The 23263-nt window shown below is 46.1% G+C and overlaps 1 protein-coding gene across 2 annotated transcripts in view; it reads right to left on the bottom strand.

The window, feature by feature from the left end:
• Window positions 1-5743: 5743 nt before the first annotated feature.
• The window catches only part of OTUD3 (OTU deubiquitinase 3), a 30012-nt gene continuing 12492 nt past the window's right edge, over window positions 5744-23263 (bottom strand). The window contains exons 3-9 of one of the 2 annotated variants that reach the window (XM_043573929.1): window positions 22649-22761; window positions 18074-18196; window positions 13996-14127; window positions 13453-13549; window positions 11818-12002; window positions 10924-11045; window positions 10690-10804 (exon numbers count right to left, since the gene is read on the bottom strand). In XM_043573929.1, the coding sequence (XP_043429864.1) occupies window positions 10953-11045; window positions 11818-12002; window positions 13453-13549; window positions 13996-14127; window positions 18074-18196; window positions 22649-22761 (743 nt within the window). In that variant the 3' untranslated portion in view covers window positions 10690-10804; window positions 10924-10952. Of the gene's footprint in view, window positions 10805-10923; window positions 11046-11817; window positions 12003-13452; window positions 13550-13995; window positions 14128-18073; window positions 18197-22648; window positions 22762-23263 lie in introns of both variants that reach the window. The other variant, XM_043573928.1, reaches the window with a different exon arrangement.

Raw genomic sequence — 23263 nt, 5'->3', positions numbered from 1 at the left:
TCTCCAGAAGGAATATATTTGGCCATATGGCACAATGCGAGAAGCATGAAAAATACCAACCTAAAAATATTGTCCCGCTGTGTCATCAGGCTTCAAATCCCTCCCATTAGCAGAACGGCTAAGTGTGAAAAGGAGCTCTGGAATCACTTTATCCAGACCCTTCCTTTGACAGAGAGGCAGCCAGGGGTCAGAGAGGGGAAGTCCCACCTGAGGGGGCGGCCTCACGCCCAGCCTGCGTGTCTCTGTTTCTTTACAAGGTGGTAGCAGCCAGTGACACTCTGCTGTGGCCGTGTCAACCCGACCCTCTGGTTGTCATCTTGGACAGCCTAGAGTGGCCAGGGAAGGTCCGCTGGGAGGGTGCCCAGGCCGGGTCAGCCTCCTGATACAGGGAGGGGAAGAGGAAAGACTTCAGCCTCCAGCCACCATGGGGCTGACTCTGGACCCACGAGGAATGTAATGCCCCAAAGGATTCCCCCCACGCTGGATGCAGCCTACCCTGGAAGCAATGTACTTCACCAAATTCTCCTAAATATTGGACAGAATATCTCCACTAGCTACAATATGCTGATAAAATCTGCCAGGATTGGGATGTGCCCATTCAACGGGCAAGCGTGTGAAAAGGTATTACACGGCGGGGGGCAGCTCACAGCAGATATGTAATACGTGTTCACTCCTATCCTTTTCATGACTTATATGCAACTTTCAACACTTTGAGGGCAGGAAAGAGCAGGAAGAAATCAAAGGGATGATCATCATAAACTTTGAAAGGTGAAGAAGTCCTGTGTTAGTAAAAACAAAGTGGGGGGCGGGGTATGTGCACTTTGCCGCCGTGAATGACGCCAATCTTTGGTAAAGACTCCGGGAAGACCAGGTCTTAAAGCAGAAATGAATGGTATTTGGGGAAAGAGCCAGGGCGCATTTGTGGGGGAAAGTGGTCCTGAGGCGCCCTCTGGTGTCCATTTGGGTTAGGCTGCGAGGAGGAACCCTAAATTCAGCTTAAACTTGGATTTCTCTTCATCAGTGGGGGCTACTGCTTCTGGGCTAGTGAAAGCGGTTCCTTGGCATTGTCAATAATAAATATGCTGAGAAATAACCACGAAGCCCTTACAGACATCTTACAGTGACTGACGTTGCCACATAAATGAGCAACACAGGAAGAGGGGAACGGGCTTGGAGAGATGGAAGGAGGTCATGTTCTGGGCGTGATGGATGTGAGGCAGCAACGAGACAGGCACCTGCTGACTGGACAGCTGTGTGGCCATCTGGAAAGTGGAACTCAAGGACTGGACCTGGTGTAGCCTGTGTTCCCGCTGATCAGTAAATGTCTGGTGAACGAATCAATGGGTCTAAATTCCACGTATGTTTCCGTACACACACTTCATTTCCAGCTGCAGACTCAGGGAAAGGACTGAAAAACCCTGGACTGGAGATCACAGGTTCTTGGTCAACACCTCTCTGCTCAGCCAGTTAGCAACAGTGCGTCTGTTCCAGACCTGCTGCTCAGGGAGGCCCGGGACAGCAGCAGCACCTCGTTCGAAATTCAGGGAGCAGGGACCTTGTTCGAAATACAGAATCTTGGACCTGACCGCAGACCTCCTAAGGCAGAATCGATAGGTTAACAAGACCCCCGGGTGATTTGTGTGCACATTGAAATCTAAAAGAGCGCTGACATGTGGCCAAACGAACAATGACACTTCCCTGGCGGGCGGGTTGTGGCAAGGGTTCGGTAAGTTGGCATTTGTGAAAGTACGCGAAATAACGCCTAGCACATAATAAGCATTCATGTTCTATGAATGAATGAACGAATGAATGAATGATGGCCATAACAATAACAGCTAACACTTTATTAAGTATTTGGCATTTACGAGGCACCGTTCTAAGTGCTTTAGGATTATTAATTCATTGAATGAACGAATGAACGAACAAATGAGGCATAGGGCTCTATCAAGGCTAGAGGAGGGACTGTGTTACCTGAATGTTTCTTGGATTACCTCTCCAATGCTGATGACATGCTTTGGACTGACTTGCTTTGTTCCCACTTAACCCCTAACAAGAGCTCTTCACGAAACGTTTGATTAAGTAACTGGCTGAGTAAGTGATTAGAAATCAAATCGCATTGGAATTCCCGAGTTAACCTAAGAGTCCGATTATGATTTCACGGACATTCACCTGCCTCTTTGGGGCTCTTCGCAGTGTCATGGCTGGAGAACCAAACGCTGCCTTAACGTCCATTCCTTCCTTCGGTAAGCCTGGGTACACGGCTGGTCCCTTGACAAATCACGTGGGGCCAACCGGCAGGCAGACACAAGTTATTCTACACTAGTGACCGCTTTCACAGAGCTAAGACTGGACTCTCAGGACCTCCATCGTCCGGCCGGTCCCCATCCTGTCCACTGATGCCAGCTTCATCTTCCCCCAGTTTGATTTCCATCACGTCCCTCCTCTGTCCCTGAACCATCAAATAGCTCCTATCGTCCACCCAAACCCTGGCGTTCAAGCTCGGTATCATCTGCTTTGCCAGCCTCATCGATCCAGCCATATCTTATTTCTTAATCCTCTCCATCGTTCCCAGAACCTGCCCCCGCCCGCTGCCTTCCAGCCGTCACCCCTCTGCACAATAGCTCCCTTCGACCTGGAAGCTTCCCTGTTCGCATGTGAAAATCCACACGCTTTAGGTGCATCTCAAAGGCCACCTTTTCCATGACGCTTTGCCAGCTGGAGATTTCACCCTCCTCTGAACTGCCAGGCAATGTTTTTATACCTTTTCTGGTGCCGCTTACCCCAGCTATTTGGGTCCCTGTTTGGAGTTCCTATGTGGTGGAGGCAGATGGCCAAAGATTCAAGTCCTGTCTCTGCTACCACTCTGTGATCTGGGGCCGGTTACTTATTCCCTTGTGTGTAGAATGGGGACAGAACCACCAGTTTCACAGGGCAGTTTGAAGGTTTCAACGAGACAACCTCGGGGCGCCTGGGTGGCTCCGTCGGCTGAGCGTCCAACTTCGGCTCAGGTCGTATCTCACAGCTCGTGAGTTCGAGCCCCGTGTCGGGCTCTGTGCAGACAGCTCGGAGCCTGGAACCTGCTTCCGATTCTGTATCTCCCTCTCTCTCTCTCTGCCCCTCCCCCACTCGTGCCATGTCTCTGTCTCTCAAAAATAAACATTAAAAAAAAATTTTTTTAATAAAATAAAATAAAATAAAAATAAATGAGACAACCTATTCAGGGTGCCTGAAGCATCATTGGAAGCCCCATCTACGCCAGGTCACTGTATGTATATTTGCCTCCCCTCCTGCATCCGTCACACAGTACATGCTAAATAAACATCTGTTCCGTTCAAGCCACAGACGCATGATAACTGGAATTATTTCAGGGAAGTGGCATCATACATATGATAAATTCTATGCTCATTTATTTGCATCGCCCCCGGGCTCGCTGCTCTGAGGGCTCATTTATCTTAAGTGGACACATGTTTGAAAGTCATTAACCTTCACTGCCCTGAGCTGATGTCCCATAGAGGAAATGAGGCAAAACTGGCTGGAGAGACTGTGTGCAGCACTTTGCCTCAAGGGCTGCTACCGTGGTGAGTTCCAAAGTCAAAACACAGCACAGAGGTCAACTCCTGACGGCGTAAGATGGTCACGCTGGGCAAAAGTACGCCTCATCGTAGAATTGGTAGCAAAAGCCGTCAGACAGACGTTTGAAGAAATTCCCAGTCTTTCCCCAAACTAACTGTATTGTCCTAATAAACTCTGTCCCCTACTCTGGGGTTTTCCTATCTTCCCTTTCAGCCCAATGCAAAAGTCACTTCCTCAACCAAGCCTTCCTTGATTTCCCTCTGAGTCCACGCGATCAGCACCTGTTAGCAGTACCTCCTTTTACGTCGTGTGTGTGTGTGTGTGTGTGTGTATGTGAGAGAGAGAGAGAGAGAGAGAGACAGAGAGAGACAGAGAGAGAGAGAGACAGAGAGAGAGAGATCGTGTCTTCTTTCACTCCAGGACTGGAAACTGTTTGAGGACAGGGTCCATGTCTCATGCTACGCCCAGAAATAAGAACCCATAGGCCATACAAGTTCAGTACAAGTTGGATGGATTCTTGGATGCCTGGATGGGTGAATAAATTAAATCAAAATAGGGTATCTTGAGGTATCTAAGTCCCTCTACCATAGGGAGGTTCAGACAAGTTTCTCCAAGGTGGGGAAGTTTCCCTCTGCCAAACCAGAACCTATGAAGTAGCAGGATTAATCTCAACCCTTTACAACCAAACAAGTTCTAAATCCTGACCCTTTACAACCAAGCAAGTTCTAAATCCTGATCCTTTACAACCAAACAAGTTCTAAACCGCTGCATCGCTATGATCTGAGTGCCCACTCTGTCCAGCAGCCCAGATAAAAGCCACAGGGGTGCAGAACATCCTATGACAAAGTTTTATTGTATCTTAAGGCTCCCGTACGCTTTCTACGTGCTGGGGGTAAGGGCTTGTAGTGTGTCTGGCAAACGACAAACTTTCAACTTGGGTTTTCAACCCAGCTTTCTCCTAGGCAACCATGAAGTTAGCAGAAAGGGACACGGGAACAGCCACTTTCCCCCTTATGGAATTTCAGTGTCTGGCATCATAAACTGTCACTCACCCCGAGTAAGCAGTGCCGTGGCCTAGAGGAAAATACAAATAACGAACTTCAGTTATTCCCCACCTGGCCTGAGAACTCCAAACTCTTCTCTGTCCTTATGGGCTCAGCCATCTTACAGACAGGCCCTGCCAGGAAGCCCCTGACCACCACCCGACCTAGCAGGTGGCTCCCTGGCCCCCATGAATCACTGCAGGGATGGAATTGAGGCCATGGAAGTTCTCCAGCTGAGGGAGATCCTACATTGGGACACCACTCTGGTTCTGGTAGGGTCTTTCGGCAAAATTCTCAAACTGGGCTAACAAGGTCCAGAGCCCAGGCCTCACGGGCCCGGGACCTGGATAGTGTTGGTGCATCCGGAGCTCTCAGTCGTGGACTGAGGTGGAAATCACACAGGGACAGTGACCAAGGGGAAATGTCCTTGCCAGTAGCCAGAACATTTTCTGCCCTCCAGGGTAGTACTGGATAGATACCTACTGGTATATCAAGTTATCAGTGCAGCCGATCCAAAGGCTGCTTGACGAGTATAAAATCAGAACAAGAGAGAGCGAGAGTCTCAAGGCCACAAGCCCAAGGACACCGGAAGGCGGGGTGTGACCGTACCGACTTTGACCTCGAGACTGCCCGGAGCCCTCGTGTGGGCTGCACACGCGGAGTCCCCACCCACTGGTTTCTTGCGGCTGCCCTTCTCCCTTCTCTGTCCCCCTTCGGAGGACCTCTGGCAGGTGTCTGTGCTCCGGTCACAGCTGTCCGTGCGTGTCTGGGGGGGAAGGGCTGTGCCTCCTCCTTAAATGGGGCCAAACCAACCCTCAGAGTTCTGGAGAAAGCCAAGGTGGAAGCCAACAGACAGCTGCTCCATACTTAGGCAACTCCAAATTACCAGAGATGTTCTTAGGATTCGGCAGAAGGCTTCAGGGTCCAGCACTGACGGGCGGCTCTGCCCGCGTGTGCCGGTGCTCACGTGCACCAGAGCTAGTCAGCTCTCTCGAGCTCAGTGAGATCCCCAAACGACTGTCCCTTCCCGTCTTCCAGGCAAAGGTCTCCGAAAGGCCGCTTCCTGCCCGGCTCCCTCAGGCTCATGCACGCGAACGGTGGTCAGACCGGCAAAAACAACACGAAGCTTTGTCTTTAAACTAGAATTTATTGGCGTACAAAACCCCACGTCGTAGATAAAGTGGCACATCTTTGCAGCTTCTATTGCACCAAGTATTGAAGATTAAAAACACAAAAAAAAAAGGAAACATTTGGTTTTGAAAACACTGCAAATAGCCAAGTACAGTACTTTGGTAAAAAAATAAAATACAATGGTTCAGATGAAGACAATCTGTGGAAAGAGACAACCGCGAGGAAATGGAACTATGGACAGTGGACAGTGGTCACACATCTCCCCGTCGAGCTCCATAGATAAGGCAAGACTTGCTAAGTCTATGGATCATGACCCCATGGAGGTCTTAAGTATCTCCAGACTGAAGCTAGAACAAGTACAGTGCAACTAGAAAAAAGAGAAGGTTCCTGAGCCTGCCAAGGCCCCGTGCTCTCCAGACACACCCGCCCTCCCTCACCAGGGGGTTGGCGCCCAGAGGCGCGCGCAGGTCTGAAGTTTACCTCCAGGCAACCTCCTTCTTCTCGCTGAGCTCGGTGCCGATGGAGGCTGCTGGAAGCGTGGCCGGGGAGGCTGAGGGCGCCTCCCGCCGGGGGAAATGAACGAGAGTGGGAAGACGCGAGCAGCCCCACACGGGCATTCCTCAGGGTTTGGCCGCGGGACCCGCCCGGGGATCCAACCACAGGCTGAGGTTTCTGACTGAGCTTCAGTGACGGTCACGGACGGCCGGTCACGGTGACCCACTGGCTGCCAACACGCGCGCGAGCGGATCACAGCGGTTCTGCCCAGGGACCGTCACCTCCCCCGACAACCACAGGGGGCGGTACTTCTGCATCCCGGGGAGGCCCTGCTGAAAACAGAGCCACTGCGCGGGAAGTTCATGCTTTTGCAGGGACGTTCTTCACGGACAGCAGCCCCTCGCAAAGGAACTCTGCAAGCATGCTAAAGATTTTTCCAAGCTACGAAGTACCCCTAACCAGGCTAGAGAGACCAGAAAGCGAGCTTAGAAGAGGTGGCTAAGAGCCTGAGGTTACAGGGAGTGCTAGCTGGGGCCGGAGCAGGGCCCGGCGGCCCGCAGGGAGCGCCCCACGTGGTGCAACACTTTGCGACCAGGGATCACCATCTCCCCTTCACACGGGTGGTCCGTGTCCCCCTCTGGTATGTGACGGCAGAAGATGTGCCATAAATACACAACCTAGAAGATCCTCGCTTCAGTGTCGGTGGAAAAATACAATTTGCTCTGGAGTCAGGAAAACACACCGCGTAAAAAGTGCCATCATTAAATCACCTCAGAACAACTGTCGGAAGGCCCCAGAGTTTTAGCAACACCTGTTCTGAAAGCTGAGATGGGCGACTTGGTGAATAACGAAGACGGCAAAACGGAAAAGCGCGTCAGGCTCTGAATCTAAATGTTTGCTACAGACAGAGCCTTGAGGTAAAAAGGTGAAGGTGAAGAGCTACGTGTCTGCCCAAAATGAGAGTCAGAGCGGGCCACAGAGGGGACACACGGAAACCAAGAAACCACCTTCATCCCTCCCACAAAGGCCCTTTCGTTCAGGGAGACTGTTAGTCAACTCTGACAAAAATCCAAGTTTCCCGTCACCGACTGCATATTCGAGTCGAACATTTCACGGAGGTAAACTGACAGCATTCTATGTTGACCCAGTAAAACCCAGGCAGAGTCTAGAGTTTCTCAGAATGAGAGAAATTGCACATGGACGACAGGGACTCACTACGAGCACAGTTCAATGCCGAAGTCCATCTGATACCTACCTACCTAACGTGTGAGCGGCGCTCCCCCTCTCAGCACAGCCCTCTCCGCCCCAGGACCGTGCCATTTCACATGGTAAACCCCAGGGGGTGGGGCAAGGCAGAGCGCTACAGTTGACCTACTCGAAGGTTCCCGTGGCGCCCACCTGAGCTGCCCCACACGGAGACCCTATTTCATAAGCCCTCGGGATCAAAATGGGTTTGGGAGGGTTTTCAGAGCTTATAAAAGAAACTACAGGCAACAGCCTCAGCTGACATCCACGATCCTTCTTTCTGCCACAATCCCTCGACCAGGCTCTGCTCCTGAAAGCGAATGTTCACACTACTGAAAGGTTAAATATACACAGGAGCTCTCTCTAATATCTCCTGATGGCAACTATGTTATCTAGTAGAACACATGGTTCTATGTTGTTTTAATACACCTACCTCTCCAGTACAAAGCTGTTGCCACTGAGATTTTATTTCTTATTTTGACCTTTAAAAAAAATCGTTTTAAAATCCATAAAACCTTTATATACAGCTTATAAGACTAGTAAGCAGCTACAGACCACTGCCTCATCCCCTTTCTCCCGACCTCCCTAAAAGCTACCGAGACAACCCGCAGTAATATAAACCTCTAAGAGCCAAGATGTAACACAGAGACTCGGAAAGACGCGCCTCCTAACATGGGGTGCACGTGAGTAACATACTAGGGCACAGCCACCGACGGTATCTTCCCAGAACTAAACCCACGTCTGCACCTCCATTCAGGCTGCCGATAACGTAGTTTTCAAATGTCTACAAAGCAACTAAGTGTATGGATTCCATTACCTCATACTTCAGTGAGACCGAGGCAGAAAGTCTTAAGTTCAAACCCCTAGCTAGAAGAGTTCACTAAAGCCGGATGCACGTACCCCGTTCCTAATAATTAACTGATTAAACACAGACCAATTTTAACTGGAAAACTATGAAATGGTAATAAAAGAAAATTACCAAAGCCATATGATTGGTTTTTAAAACCACTGTTATTTTACCCCAGAAATGCCGAAGCCTATTATCAGAAGTTGGTAACGTGTATATAAGGGTGCCCAATATTCCTTAGTAACTTTTTCGCAGCTTCTGGTAAAACTTCTAAAACCCAGTAGGGCCCAAGGCCACCTTCATTAACCAGGTATATAAAGCAATTCTACTGCTTCTGACAAGGGGTATCCCTTAAGCTACTTCAGACTCCTAACTCTGCTGAGTTTCTGGTACATGATTTCAATTCTTGCAGAGAGGATCTGGTCTCCTGCACTCTTGCCGTACAAGACAGACAAGAAAGAGCATTCACTGAGAAAAGATCAGCCACAGTTGGGACGGGGTCCAGATTCAAAAACCAAGAGAACAATAGATCCTTCAGCACTGGATCTCACGCTCTTGGAAATGGTAAGGCGACAGAGACCCTTCACTTGTTTGGACTTCACACTCAGAACTCTGCAACGTTCAAAGAAAAAATGCTGCACCCGTTTCTAAATCTGCTAAATACTACAATGCACCGTACCAGGAAGTAGCCCAAACGGCAATGTCCTGAGAGCGATTCCAGGAAACTACTGATGGATGTTCCAACTACAGAAAGTCACCAAACAAACAAAAAATTAAAACACATCCTTACAACCGAAGGAAACAAATCACCTGCTGATAAAGACGATTCAATGAATCCAGGGCCAGCCCAGACGATGATACATCTGTACGGCCAAAACATTTTTATGGTTTTCCCTTCTCCCTGGAACTTACATAATTTTGAAATCTGAGCGGAAAAGTAACTCATTTACCTTTTGATTCAGCAGATTTTATTCGTCCAAATGCCGGGTCGCCAAAAGGCAAGGACTGTCCACGACCGGCCACTTCAGACATTACAGTTTGAGAGTTCACGTCCAGCTACCAGTTTCAGGAATGACCTCTCTCCACATCAGAACTGTGTGTGGAGTCATTCAATGGCCTCTGCCCTGTTGGGCGAACCTAGGTCACTGACAATTACTAGAGCGCTGGAGAGCTTTCCCAACATCGAAATCCCAAACAGGGCTTGAATGGAAAGGAAGATACGGCATCTCATGGGAGTCCATTTTCACAGTATTGAGAAAACTGAACAACAGGTCAAACGACTTCTCTGAAGGCATCCAAGTCTAGCATAGCAAGGAAGAAAATACATCACTTAAAATGTGAACCTGAAAAACCTCAGTTATTCTTCCAGACCTTCTGCCCCTACAAAACCAAGGAACTCTTTAGACCCTTCCTTAAGACTCAGGAATCTCTTGATTTTTTTTTTTCCCTTTACAACAACGGCCTCTGCCATCCTGACCATCAGAATCTCAGAATTACATCATAAGCAGTGACTTGCCACCTTCTGATTGTCACGCAACACGTACCAAAAACTCAACAACGTCATCGCTTTTCCAGCAAGGTCCAGGCCTAATTAACAGTCAGCCATATTTATCATATGGCTTGAGTGCAAACAAACTCACAGCACCCGCATCCCATCTGAAAGAACATCAGAATCAGGAAGGAGCAGCTGTTTAATTTCCACCCTGACTACAGGCTGCAGCCCCTCTCATGTCCTATTACTTTGGGAAAATACTTCCTGAATTAATTTCTGATTAACTTGGATTAGTAGAAAATTAAATCTAAACGTGTTCCTGAGTTGGAGACCGTTTATAAACTACCCCGTATGTGAATATCTGCTTGAAAATGAAAGAGACACGAAGGAAACTTGTCATTCTGAATTTCTAGCAATTAATCTAAACTACTTCATGAACAATTACAGCAAACCTCACCCCAGTGTTAAGGAAAAATCCCAGGGTCACTGAACTCTGATTTTGGGGGCAAATGAAACCACACTTAAAAGGTTTTTCCTGGACTAACTATCCAACCCTGGAACTCGGTATTTTAATTACAGAACACGAATGGCTTCGCTGAACTTCCATAAAATAAAACACATCACTAACAAAAGTCTGCGCAAAAAAGAGGCAGCTTAAAGGAAACTAAGTCAGTGCGTGAGCTCGTGTGAGAGCTCTGTGGGTTGTGTTTCATTTTGTGAGAGGTGGGCCTCACTCGGAAAGCCTGGTACACGGCACTCCACCTTCCTCTCGCTTCTCCCATCTCCCCGAGGGGCGGGGAGTCAGATGTTGAGAGCGGCAAAGGTCTTCACCAAGGTGACCTGCGTGTTGGCATCCGCTTCACTCCGGTTGCTGTCCCTGTGGCCGCTCCTGCTCTCTAGGGCTTTGTGACGGTGCCTCTCCTCCTGTCGTTTCTTCTTCTCCAGGCGCTGCTGCTCCCTCCTCTGTTTGTTGGTGACCTGAAAGAGAAGGCAGGTGAGCTGCCCGCACGGCGACCCCCTGCCGAAGGCAGACACGGGGCTGACTGACGGAGAGAGGGGGCACACACCGCCTCCCAGCAAGAACACAGAAAACCCACCGATCAGACCAGAACTGCTGTATTTCCCATCACTGCTCAAATTTCCATTGAAGTTTCTGTCCCCTCGCTGAGCTGGCAAATGAAATCAATTCCATTCTCCTCCTCATCCAATTCACAGTGACCTAAGCAACAGTAACCCTGGTCCTTGCACGAGCTGACGCTCAGACATGCCATCGGACACCTTTCTCTGCATAATTTAATGCCCCAGGGAATCCTCACAAAATCCTCAGAAGCTTAGTGCATCTTTACCTCTGCCTGTGGCTTTTTACATTATGTTGCCCTTTGAGCTCGGAACTGCTTGGTGGAAGTCTTTAAAATAAATTCCAAATTCAGTAAAAAGAATGGTGCCATATACTACTTGCAGGAGGGGGATGTACCACCCTTTGGGGAAGCATTGGACAATTCATCAAAAAGCCTTACAAAGATTCAAATATCCATACCCTTTAACCTGTCCATTCCTCTTCTGGCACTCTACACACACACACACACACACACACACACACACACACACACACGAACAGTAATGCAAAATACAAAGATTCATACACAGAGTTTTCCACTAAAGATGACAGCATTTAAGGGAATCCTACAACGTGGGTTACCACGGAAGCACGCAGGCACACAGTGACACTGTGCAGGGAAGGCAGGCTGTAGGGCTGTAGGTGCACACACACAGTAGGACTTCAGGGTATACCTCTAATCCCCACACATACCAAACCGGACAAGCAAGGTCCTCGGTCTGCTTCTTGAGATACCCTTATGCTCCCACCCCTGTTTTCTACAATGACTACATTTAAAAATCAAAAGAAACCACTAAAATGAGCTCCGGGCTCCTGCCCCTGCCCCTGCACGACAGCAGCCCACCCTCTGCCCACGCAGCCCCGTTTTTCATACCTTAGGGAGTTGGTTTTTATTTGCTTTGTTGTCTTCACTCGGGCTGGCCCGCTCCTTACTGTTTTCAGTCCTGCCTTCAGTCAAGCCCTGATTTCCAAAGATTCTCGTGCCACTGCCACCCTCCTCCCATAAAGGGTCGCATGGCTTGGGCATGTGGCCGCCGGACTCTAGGTTCTCCTCTGCATCTTCCAAAGAAAAACCTTTTATTAAAATCACGAACCTGAGATCGTTATACAACGCGTAACAACGTACACTGTTAAATGACTCCAAAATTACCTGCGTGTGGAGAGCAAGTTTCCTTGAAGCAAAATTCTAATATCAATACAATGGGGAATACAGGGGGGAAATAATTGGTAATATGTGGAAGATAAATTTAAAAATAACCTGCTGGCCAGCCTTATCATTGGCTTCCCACCTGCACAGTGTTTTACTAGATTAAGCCACTTTTTAACATGTGTTTTTAGGGGGAAAGCTTTCTTCTGTACCCAAAAACCAGAAAGGAAACAGGCTCTAAACCTGTGCTGTCCCATACAGCGGCCACCAGCCACTTTTAGCCATTTAAATTAAAATTAATTAGGGGTGCCTGGGTGGCTCAGTTGGTTAAGCATCGGACTCTTGGTTTCTGCTCAGGTCACGATCTCACAGTTTGTGGGTTCGAGCCCCACGTAAGGACTCCGTGCTAGTGCATGGAGCCTGCTTGGGATTCTCTCTCTCTCTGCCCCTGCCCCTCCCCTGCTCACTCTCTCTGTCACTCTCTCTACATCAAAATAAATAAAATAAAAATTTTAAAACACTGAAAAAAAATAAAATTCAATTACAATTAATTAAAGTTATACAAAGTTCAAACTTTAATTCCTTGGTCTCAGCCACACATGTCAAGCACACACCACACTACATGCACAGGCACCACACACGACTGTCGTAACGTCGCAAAGACCAAGTTACTTACGGCTTTCTAAGAAAGCACAGCAAATATACAAAGAGGATGATAAAATGTCCAATCACACAGACGGCTGTACTGCCAGGAGCAGTATCTGGCACGTATCTGGCAATACGCATTGAAATCATTTTAAGTAATTAATGTGAAGAAACAGTGAGACTCCACATCCTTTCTTCCTTCTTCTGAGTCACAGAATTAAACCCAGTTCAAGTAAAAAAAAAAAAAATTCTGATTTATCACCAGTTGATAGATGGTAGTAATCTAAGTATTTCCATCAGAAAAGTAACTAATTTTTCTTTCCATTCTATTTCAGTTATCATTTTGGTTTCATAAGGGATTCTTCTTTCGACAAGAACAAAGTCTTCCTGACACTGTGCATCCCGCCACGACGGGGTTAAGCGGCCTTTTCACGCATTCCCCTGGGACCCTGCACCCACACCACTCCAATCCGTTTATTATATCAGTTTACTTACTTCTCACCCCCATCCCCACCTCGACCCCAGATTACCTTCTCCCTGATGCAGGGCTAGGACCTAGTAAATCGTGCCCACGTGTAGAAAGTGCTCAATAAACAACTGCTGGTGAATGAACAAATGACAGTACAATTACCACCTGTGACTTGATTAAAATTAAATGTTTGGAAAATCACCAATGTAATCAGCTTGAAAGCTTATGAACATCAATCATGGACTTACTATTTCTTTTCCCCTGGTTCATCTGAAGCATGGCAATTATTGCAGATTCAATATTATAATTTTCAGCTTCCAGGTTCTGGACTATCAGGTTAAAATCCTATCCAAGAAACAAAGGAACACTTAGGACTGGGCACGTCCCTCCACCGACTGCATACACAAAACGACGTAACGGTGAGACCGGAGGCATGGTCTGAAGACCTTTTCCATTTAAAAAAGGTCTTAATTTTCAACAAAGCTGGCCACCAGAAATAACCCTTTAATATAAATGAATTCCTTTAGAAAACTGCACTTTTACTAAACACTGGTCAGAGGAAAAAAAAAAAATCCACATACTTCTTAGGATTTTAAGCAGTATTACTGGGTAAAGTGTAGCAAACAAGAGAAAAATGAATAAACAGCTCTTGGCACTGAACCTAACCAGGCCATGAACCTATTTTGGCCCCTCAGGTGTCGGCACGCTAGGCTGGCTCTACGAGACTGGCAGGTGAACCAGGCCCGGCAGTGCGTGTTTAGCCACCATTACTGCAGGAAAAAGACACTGACTGAACACCCAGTCGCGGTGCAGACTTTCTGGACGGCATCTTCTACTTCATCTCTCAGGTCATCGTCGAGGTCACCTCCCTTCGTCTTCATCTTTTCCCTTTTATCTGATTCATCTTGATGGAGCATCTGAAACTAAAGGAAATGCAAAGAGTAACGATCATGGAACACCAGTAAATTACATTCAGAATCTTCAACACAGGAAGACACTCTAATCTCAAAATCATCCTAATAAATATTTATGAGGAAAAGATCCCAGGAACAATCTTAGGGGAATAGCAGTGACGAGGCTCAATTTCAGCCAGACACTGAGATTCCAGACCACAAGAGAAGTATGAAAAAGAAAGGCCCAAGATTAGGGCTTCGGTACGAATGGCATTAGAGCTCCTACGTAGTTTCTGGATACCAACATTCTGGTAAGGACTGCCGGCTCGAACAGCACACATTTGTGTCCGTCTACTTCCAGAGCCGGGAGCCTAGTGACAGAAGTTCACCCGATGAGCCTCTGCAGCAGGACAAGTTGTCTGGAAGAAACAGACATACATCTCTCATCTGTGTCCCTAGGCCCCATCTGATCACCAGCAAGCGTTGGTGTGGAGCTCCTGTCCCAGCCGCAGTCACAGGTGAGCACAACTCATCCAACCTCACCTACACCACGTGCACACCAGCCCACTCCAGGGAACCTGCCGATCCAACTTCTAAAGACACAGAGACCACGAGGCTTTTATGACCTAAGCTTATTTCAGAAAAGCTAAAATCATTCCTCTGTGGCTGCCCGATCACCTTCTTCCTTTGCTTCCTATTAACACAGAGAGATGGGAAATAGGGAAGGACAAATTTCTACTTGTTTGCGTGGAAAAGTAGGAGAGTCTCGCAGTGTGCAGTACATTCCTCACAATAAAAAGTGATCTACTATAAAATTATAAAATTACACCCAAACAACTTGGCGATGTGTATCGTCTTTGAAATTTATCCAAAGGAAGTAATGTCAAATAATGTCAACTGTAGTAAGGATTTTAGGATTTATGTAAGAGTGCTCACCACAGTGCTACGAACAGCGAATAACCAGAAACACCCTGAGGGCTTCACGGTGTAGGTATAATTAAATAACCACGGTAAATCCATACAATGATGCTTAATTTCCATTAAAGTAAAGAACACAAAGATTTCACTACCGCCATTATTTAACAATATTTTGGAAATAAGAGCAGATGCAATTAGTCCCCCCCACCCCCAAAAAATAGAAGTATAAAACTGAAAAGAAGTAAGAAAGATTATCCCTATTTGCAGACAATATAATTCTATACCTAAAATATATATATAAAAGAAAAGAATCGACCAAAAACTACCACAGACAGAAAGAATTTTGGCAAATCATAGATTTATAAGAATCTAGTATCCAGAATATATAAAGAACTCCTATAATTCAACAACAAAAACACAAACATCACAATTAAAGCATGGGCAAAGGACGTGAACAGACATTTCTCCAAAGATATATGGATGGTCAACAAACACATGAAAAGATGTTCAACACCATTAGTCATTAGAGAAATGCAAATCAAAACCATGAGATAGCACTGCACACCTAGTAGGATGGCCATCATTTAAAAAAGAAAGAATCAGAGAGGGGCGCTTGGGTGGTTTAGTCAGTGTGGCATCCAACTTTGGCTTAGGTCATGAATTTGAGGCTCATCTGGGTTTGAGTACTGTGTCAGGCTCTGTGCTGACAGCTCAGAGCCTGGAGCCTGCTTCAGATTCTGTGCCTCCCTCTCTCTCTGCCCCAACCCACTCGCATTCTGTCTCTCTCTCAAAAAGAAATAAACATTAAAAAAAAAAAAAAAAAAAAAAAAAGCTTATTAGGTTCTTGGCCAGAATGACTCAACACCACGAAGATGCCAATTTTTCCTGAAGTTAATCTGTTAATGAGAACCCAATAAAAATAAAGGCAACTGGACTTCTTTTTAACATGACAACCTTATTCTAATACTCATATATAAAACAAAAAAACAAGAATATGCAGAAATTATAAAGAAAGAAAATAAGTGAAAAACTCCACCAGATTTTAAAATATACTCTTAATCAAAACAACACACACATGAACAAAGAAACCAGTGGAACAGAATCTACATCCAGAAACAGAGAATTTGATAGATGAGAAAAGGGGCACTTTAAGTCAGTGGGGAAAAGATATATAATAAATAAATGGTTGGAGTACAATTAGGTAACCACAAGGGAAAACATAAAGTTGGATCCCTACCTTCACACATTTATATGAATATAAATTCCAAAGAGAGACAAGGTGTAATTTTTTTTTTTGAAAAAATGAAACCACAAAAGTACTAAAATAAACTATGGGAAAATTCTCTTTAACCTCGGAGTAGAAAAGACATTCCTAATCATGACCCCTAAACCCATAAGACATGTAAAAAAAACAAAAAACAAAAAAAAAACAAAAAAAAAAAAACCAGAAACAAAAACCTTGATTAATTTAACCTCATAAAAATCTAAAACCTCATCACTGCAAAGACCAGTGGGGAAAGAATAAAAAGACAAATGACAGACTGAAAAAATACTGGCAACTCATGCCACAGACAGGGGCTAATTTCCCTAATTTATAAAGGCTCCTAAAAATCACTAAAAAAAAAAAAACAAAAACAAAAAACCTGAATAGGGAAAAAAGTGGGCAAAGAAAATGAATACAGTTCACGAAAAAAAGGAAATACAAATAGGTTGCAAACCCAGGGAAAGATGCATAAACTCACTAATAAGAGAAGCACAAGTTAAAACTGTTAGGAAAACAATCCTTTCCACGGAACTGACAGAGGTTCGCCAATGCGATACGCTGTGCTGGCGAAGACGCGGGGAGAGGCGCACGCGGAGAGCGGGAGTGCAAACTGGTAAAGCCTGCACAATACCTGTCACAATTATAAATACACACGTCCTCTGATGCAGTGAGGACCTTCTAGGAATTTATCCCACACACGCACTCGTACAAGCGTGAAAAGACGTATATATAAGGCACCACATGTTCCTTCTAAAAGCGAAGTGTGAAAACCGCCTAAAAGTCCGCCAAAGGGACTGGTCAAACACGTGACAGTGCATCCACGCAGCAGAATGCCGTGTGGCCACTGAACACGGTTCAGCAAGCTCCTCATGCACTGCGGTGAGTGAGACCCCAAGATACCTTCCATTTGAAAAGCACGGCGCACAACAGTGTGTGTAGGATGCTTACAATCGGGGCCAGAGTGCGTGGAAAGACCACAAAAGCGACATACGTGCACGTGCACGCACACGTTTGCTTCATGGGGAAAATATCTCCAGGAGATTTGATGACCTACGGATAACGCGGGTTGCGTTCAGGCAGGGGAACAACGCTGGAAGAGCGATTTCACTTTATTTTTTAAAATTACAAAGAAAGCATGTAATAATGTGAGAAGAGCCTCATGAAATCAGGTTAATTGAACAGAGTGGGAAAGGAGACACAGTAACAAAAATTGTGCCAGTGTGGCTGACCCTGTGCACTTTTTATTTTCTTCACTTTTTCTATACTTTCCAAACTTCAGATATGAAGCATGGATTAGTTTTTTTTTTAAGTTTTGTTTTTATTTTTGACAGAGAGAGAGAGAGAAAACAAGCAGGGGGAGGGCAGAAACAGAGGGGACAGAGCTTCCAAAGCAGGCTCTGCACTGAGAGCGGACAGCCTGATGTGTGGGCTTTAAAATCCACGAACCATGAGACCATGACCTGAGCCAAAGTTGGACACTTAACCAACTGAGCCACCCAGGCGCCCCTGCATGGATTAATTTTAAGTCACAGAAGTAATTTCAGAATTTTATATAAATTCTATTTTATGCAATCATAGCCATCAAAGACTGACTATTAGGGAAAGCAAAAGAATGACCTGTAATTGTATCTATCAATCTCACGGGAGCTGAAAAAAGAATTTTTTTTAACCAAGCCCACAGATTCTTAAAGACAACTTTCCACAAAACATCCCTGGTTTTAGCTGCAGGATACGCAGCTCCTGCCCCAGTTCACCAGGGCTGAGAATACAAAAGAACACGGAGGCCTCACTCACATCAGTCTGGAGATGGGCAGGGGCTTCCGAGTTGTCATTGAGCCTCCGAACGCTGTCATAGTGCTCTCCGCACCGATACGCGATGTGTAACTCCCGCACGCTGCTCTTCTCGGTGCCACGAATCTGCAGGCAAAAGAAAGGGGACAGGGATGCCAGCGAGGATGGAGAAGGTGTCTACTGGGGGAGAGAAACGCCACCTGGGTTGTCTGGGAAGGCTAGCCAACAGGCTCTATGCAGACACGAATTCAGGGTATGCCCGGGATGTGCCAGAGGGCTGGACCAGAAGAACAAGTATCTGACTGCCACAAGAGATTTGGTGCTACACAGCTGGACTGTGGGCCCTGTGTTTTGAGCCTCTGATTTAATGTGTGGGGAAAAAAGAAAGACCTTCTCTAAAAAAAAAAAAAAAAATGCTTAGGCAATTTCTGAATTCTCTTTTCTCCTACCCATGTGGCCGTGTAAGTATGCTTCCATGTGCTTAATGGTTAACTATACAGAAATACATCCATAGGAAAACACATAATCAAAAGTCAGGGGCAAATTTACAATGAAATTAAATAAGCTCAAGTTTGGGGGGTGGGGGTGGGCACCCATCAGCCCCTCAAATGCACAGGCCCCTTCCAGGATGGAAGGGTTGTTCCAGGATGCAGATTTGTGGAGCTTGAAGCTCAAACAACTTGGGGCTCTGAGAAGAAGAATACAAAATTACAAATATTAAATTGCTACAACTCCTCCCAAGACCTTGAAAGGGGACCATAAAAATGAGGGACCAGACATTTAGGTTTTATTGGCTTCACAGTACCTCTACCCATCATTCAAACAAAAATAGCATCTTCCATCAACCACATAGTAAGAAACATTAACAAGAACAAACTCCAAAATCTCCCACTGAAATCAATTTCGAAACAAAATTGTATGTAGTCCAGTTGTACTTACCACCGCGCCCAACCCTGAAGGCATTACTCCCAAGGCAGTCTTTTGTGAATGTTCCCATGGAGCACAGTCGGACAAGAATGGGGTGACGGTCCAGCCCGGGTATGCCCCCCAGAAAACCACCACCTCCACCGAAACTCTGAAGTTTTTCGGAATCCGGCCCCTAAAGAGCCCAGTAACTGTTTCTTTGTTAAAACTCCAAAACATCAGCACCTCCTTCTTGTTTTTACTGGAAGTCACAGGTAGTAAGATACTACGTTACGTTTATGTATCACTTTCTATGCTACACACGCCTCTATGGTTCACAGAAGCCTAAGCTCCTTTGGGACACCAGGAAAACACGCAGGCTTCAGCACCTCCATGGTGTGAGTGTGAGCCCACTTGTTACTGACGCGAGAGCTCCTACCCAAGACAGTAGCAACCAACGCAGTTTCAATTCTTAAATGGTATAAGATGCCTCACTGGGGAGGCGGAAGATGGGGGAGATCCAGCACAGAGCTCCATCATACAGCAAATATACTTATTTTAAAAATATATTTCGGGGCGCCTGGGTGGCTCAGTTGGTTAAGCGTCCAACTTTTTTTTTTTTTTTAATGTTTTATTTTTTGAGATAGAGAGCACAAGTGGGGAAGGGGCAGAGGGTGAGGGGGACAGATACAAAGTGGGCTCTGGGCTGACAGCTGACACTAGTAGCATGTGGGGCTCGAACTCACGAACTATGAGGTCATGACCTCAGCTGAAATCAGGACACTACACCCGCTGAGCCACCCCGGCGACCCAAGCATCCGACTCCTGATTTCAGCTCAGGTCGTGACCTCATGGTTCATGAGTTCAAGCCCCACGTCGGGCTCCGTGCTGAGCATGGAACCTGCAGCCTGCCTAAGATTCTCTTTCCCTCCCCTCTGGCCCTCCCCTGCTCACACACACACACTCTCCCCCCGCCAAAAAAAAAAAAAAAAAAAAAAATATATATATATATATATATATATATATACTTTCAATGTTTAGCAACCCATGAGAAAGAACACTACAGAAATGTATTTGGAAATAAAATTTTAACTATGCAGAATTATCTTCTACAAGCACCTAATTTAAAAACTAAAAAATAGTTATCGGGGCTCCTGGGTGGTGCAGTCGGTTAAGCGTCCGACTTCAGCCAGGTCACAATCTCGTGGTCCGTGAGTTCGAGCCCCGCGTCAGGCTCTGGGCTGATGGCTCGGAGCCTGGAGCCTGTTTCTGATTCTGTGTCTCCCTCTCTCTCTGCCCCTCCCCCGTTCATGTTCTGTCTCTCTCTGTCCCAAAAATTAAAAAATTAAAAAATTAAAAAAAAAGTTATCAATGGAGGGAAAGGCAGGCTGTGTGGTTCCCAAGTTGGCACAGAATATTTTTCTCCAAGAATAGGGTCATTATTCAAATGTTTCAAATATTCAAATGATTTCAGTGACTTCTGCTGAACAGTAAAACTTTCATGACCAAAACTTGGGACAACAAAGGCCATAACCAGTATTCTTGGCTCAAAGACCCTCCCTAGAAAGAGAGAGGCTCACAAAATATGAGAGCGTTCCCTGGGGTCGGTACATCTTACAACACCGCCCCCCCAAAACGACACCTACAGTCACCGGCTCCCTCCTGCTCACTGCATCCTGCACCAATCCACGGAGTGTCTAATTTACTTTGTTGTAACATAATTTCTTTAAAGAATATTACGACAGACACAAAAGACTATCTGCTTCCATTTGTACGACATTCTGGAAAGGCAAAACTGCAAGACGTAGATTAGTGGCATTAGGAATGGGGAGAGGGAACGGGTGACCGCAGAGGGGCATAAGGGGACTTCTTAGGCTGGCGGAAATGTCCCACCATACGTTCACAGTGGGACCTGTGTCTGCCAAAACACCTGAAGTACACACTAGAGAAGGGTGAATTCTGCTACCTATATGTTATATCTCTATAAACTGTATTTTTAACGAGCAGAGGCTAGAAATAAGCACTTTCAGAGGAATATATGCGTGCAGGCGGTCTATGGAAAAAAATGAGAAAAAAAGTCACCATTGCCTTTATGAGACGAATGACATACAGCGATACGTGACTGTGCAAACGTGCATATGGACATGACTACGTGTGCAGAGGTGCTTTCTTTTTGCAATTTTTTTTTAACAGAGGTGATTAAAATATGTTTAAAACCATGGTGACACGTCTCTTGTCGGTTAAGTATGAATGTTTTCAGCTGTTTTTCAGAGTTTATGTGAACGCCTAACATATTAACAGTAATCACGATTATCTCCGGATAACGTGACTCTGGGTGATTTTTGCCTGACGGGCTTTTCTGAAATGTCACCGTTTCCTATGATTAACACGTTTCAGCTGATTAAAAAGGGAACGGTTAGCAATGGGGGAGTGGCGGGAAGGAGGACTGACAGAAGTCCTAGGCACCGTCTTTAGGAGCTGAGCCGCAAAGTGGAAGAAGCAGCCTGAATGCCAGGGGCGAGCACAAGAGGGTGGTAGCCTGGAGACCCTTTCCCCCGGACCTGTGACCTTCCATACTTGAATGCGTGGTCCGATGGACCGTTTGGGGGAGGTGAGGTTAATTTAGGATACCAAAGGTAAAGAAAAGTGAAAACAGGGGCGCCTGGGTGGCGCAGTCGGTTAAGCTTCCCGCGGTCCGTGAGTTCGAGCCAGGTCACGATCTCGCAGTCCGTGAGTTCGAGCCCGCGTCGGGCTCTGGGCTAATGGCTCAGAGCCTGGACCCTGTTTCTGATTCCGTGTCTCCCTCTCTCTCTGCCCCTCGCCCGTTCATGCTCTGTCTCTCTCTGTCCCAAAAATAAACGTTGAAAAAAAAAATTAAAAAAAAAAAAAGAAAAGTGAAAACAGTTGAATGGACAGGTACTTCACAACAGGGGTGGGGAGGCCATCTTGAACATTTGTCATAAAATCTTATCTGCCGTCGAAAAACTATTAAAACCGTTACGCATGCCTGAGCAGAGCACGGAAACAGAGGCTGACGTCCTAAGCCATGAAATAAATTCTGTTGTTCAGAACCCTGTTAGCAAGGCTTATTGAGTACATCTGGTTTGTGTTTCCCTCCACCTAAAAAACAAAACATACACGTGGAATAGGCATACTCCAAACCAGAATGTGTCTGCACTAATCCTCTCGACCTCCCCTTTAATATTTTTAACAAAGTCATCTAAAGTATTTCCACATTAGGCTCTCTACCCTCAAACTACCCAGTTAACTGACTGCTGAATTATATATATGTATCTCCCTCCCTCTCTCTCTCTCTCTCTCACACACACACATGTATGGTTATTTCTTTTAGTTTTAATTCAAATTCCAGTTGGTTAACATATAGCGTAATATTAGTTTCACGCGTACAACTTAGCGATCCGACACGTGCGACAGCTGGTGCTCATCACAACATGCGCATCATCCCCATCACCTTGCTGAATGATATTTTAAAGGTCCCTGAATTATACTTCGGACTCCATTTGTACATGGCCCGGGGTTTAAGTCCAAGCCACCGGGAGCTTCCCATCTTGGTTAAGCCTGCGGTCCAAGTGACCCTGCTGCACCATCGCAGGACACCCCCAAAGCGAATTTATAAATAAGAGCTTAAGATAAATCCCTCAGTAGGCGACCCACCTGCCACAAAGGGGCATTAAGCTGATGAATCACCACATTCAACTGATGATTTCTTGCAAAGGCCACAATCGCATCATTGCCAGCAAATGTGCCAGGCTTTGCCAAACTGGCCACTGCAAAGAAACAGAAGAAAGAAAAATGAAGCCTTTATAACGGAAAGATCCAAATGCAAACATGCTTCGCTATTTATTCAGTTCCAAATGGTAAAAGACAAAGTATACATTTGAGAAGTCCATCAGCTTTGCCAGAATCTAGGACCTCAGCCGGTCGGACAGGAGTACATCGAGTGCTACTCGGGAGAGAACCAGTCATTCATAAAGAACGGATTCCTTTCTTCCTCCATTAAATGCTTATGGAATGCCTCCTACATCCCTAGCTCTGAAAGACACCGGAAATGCAACGAGAACCAGAGTAATCTTAAATCTGCGTTGATGAGTGCTTATTACGTAGTAAGCACGTCTCCTCCACTCGCCTCTGGATTATTACTCAAAACTCTCTGAAAGAGATTATCCATCATCTTACAGATAAGGAAACCAAGGCTCAGAGAAGTTTATAACTGTGCGCAAGGTCACAGAGACAGGACATGGCAGAGCTGAGATTTCATCCCAGGCAGTC

This window comes from Prionailurus bengalensis, chromosome C1 (assembly GCF_016509475.1).
Source record: "Prionailurus bengalensis isolate Pbe53 chromosome C1, Fcat_Pben_1.1_paternal_pri, whole genome shotgun sequence".
In the NCBI taxonomy this organism is placed as follows: Eukaryota; Metazoa; Chordata; class Mammalia; order Carnivora; family Felidae; genus Prionailurus; species Prionailurus bengalensis.
The sequence above is the reverse complement of the archived record's forward strand: the minus strand, read 5'-3'. Positions and strand labels throughout refer to the sequence as shown.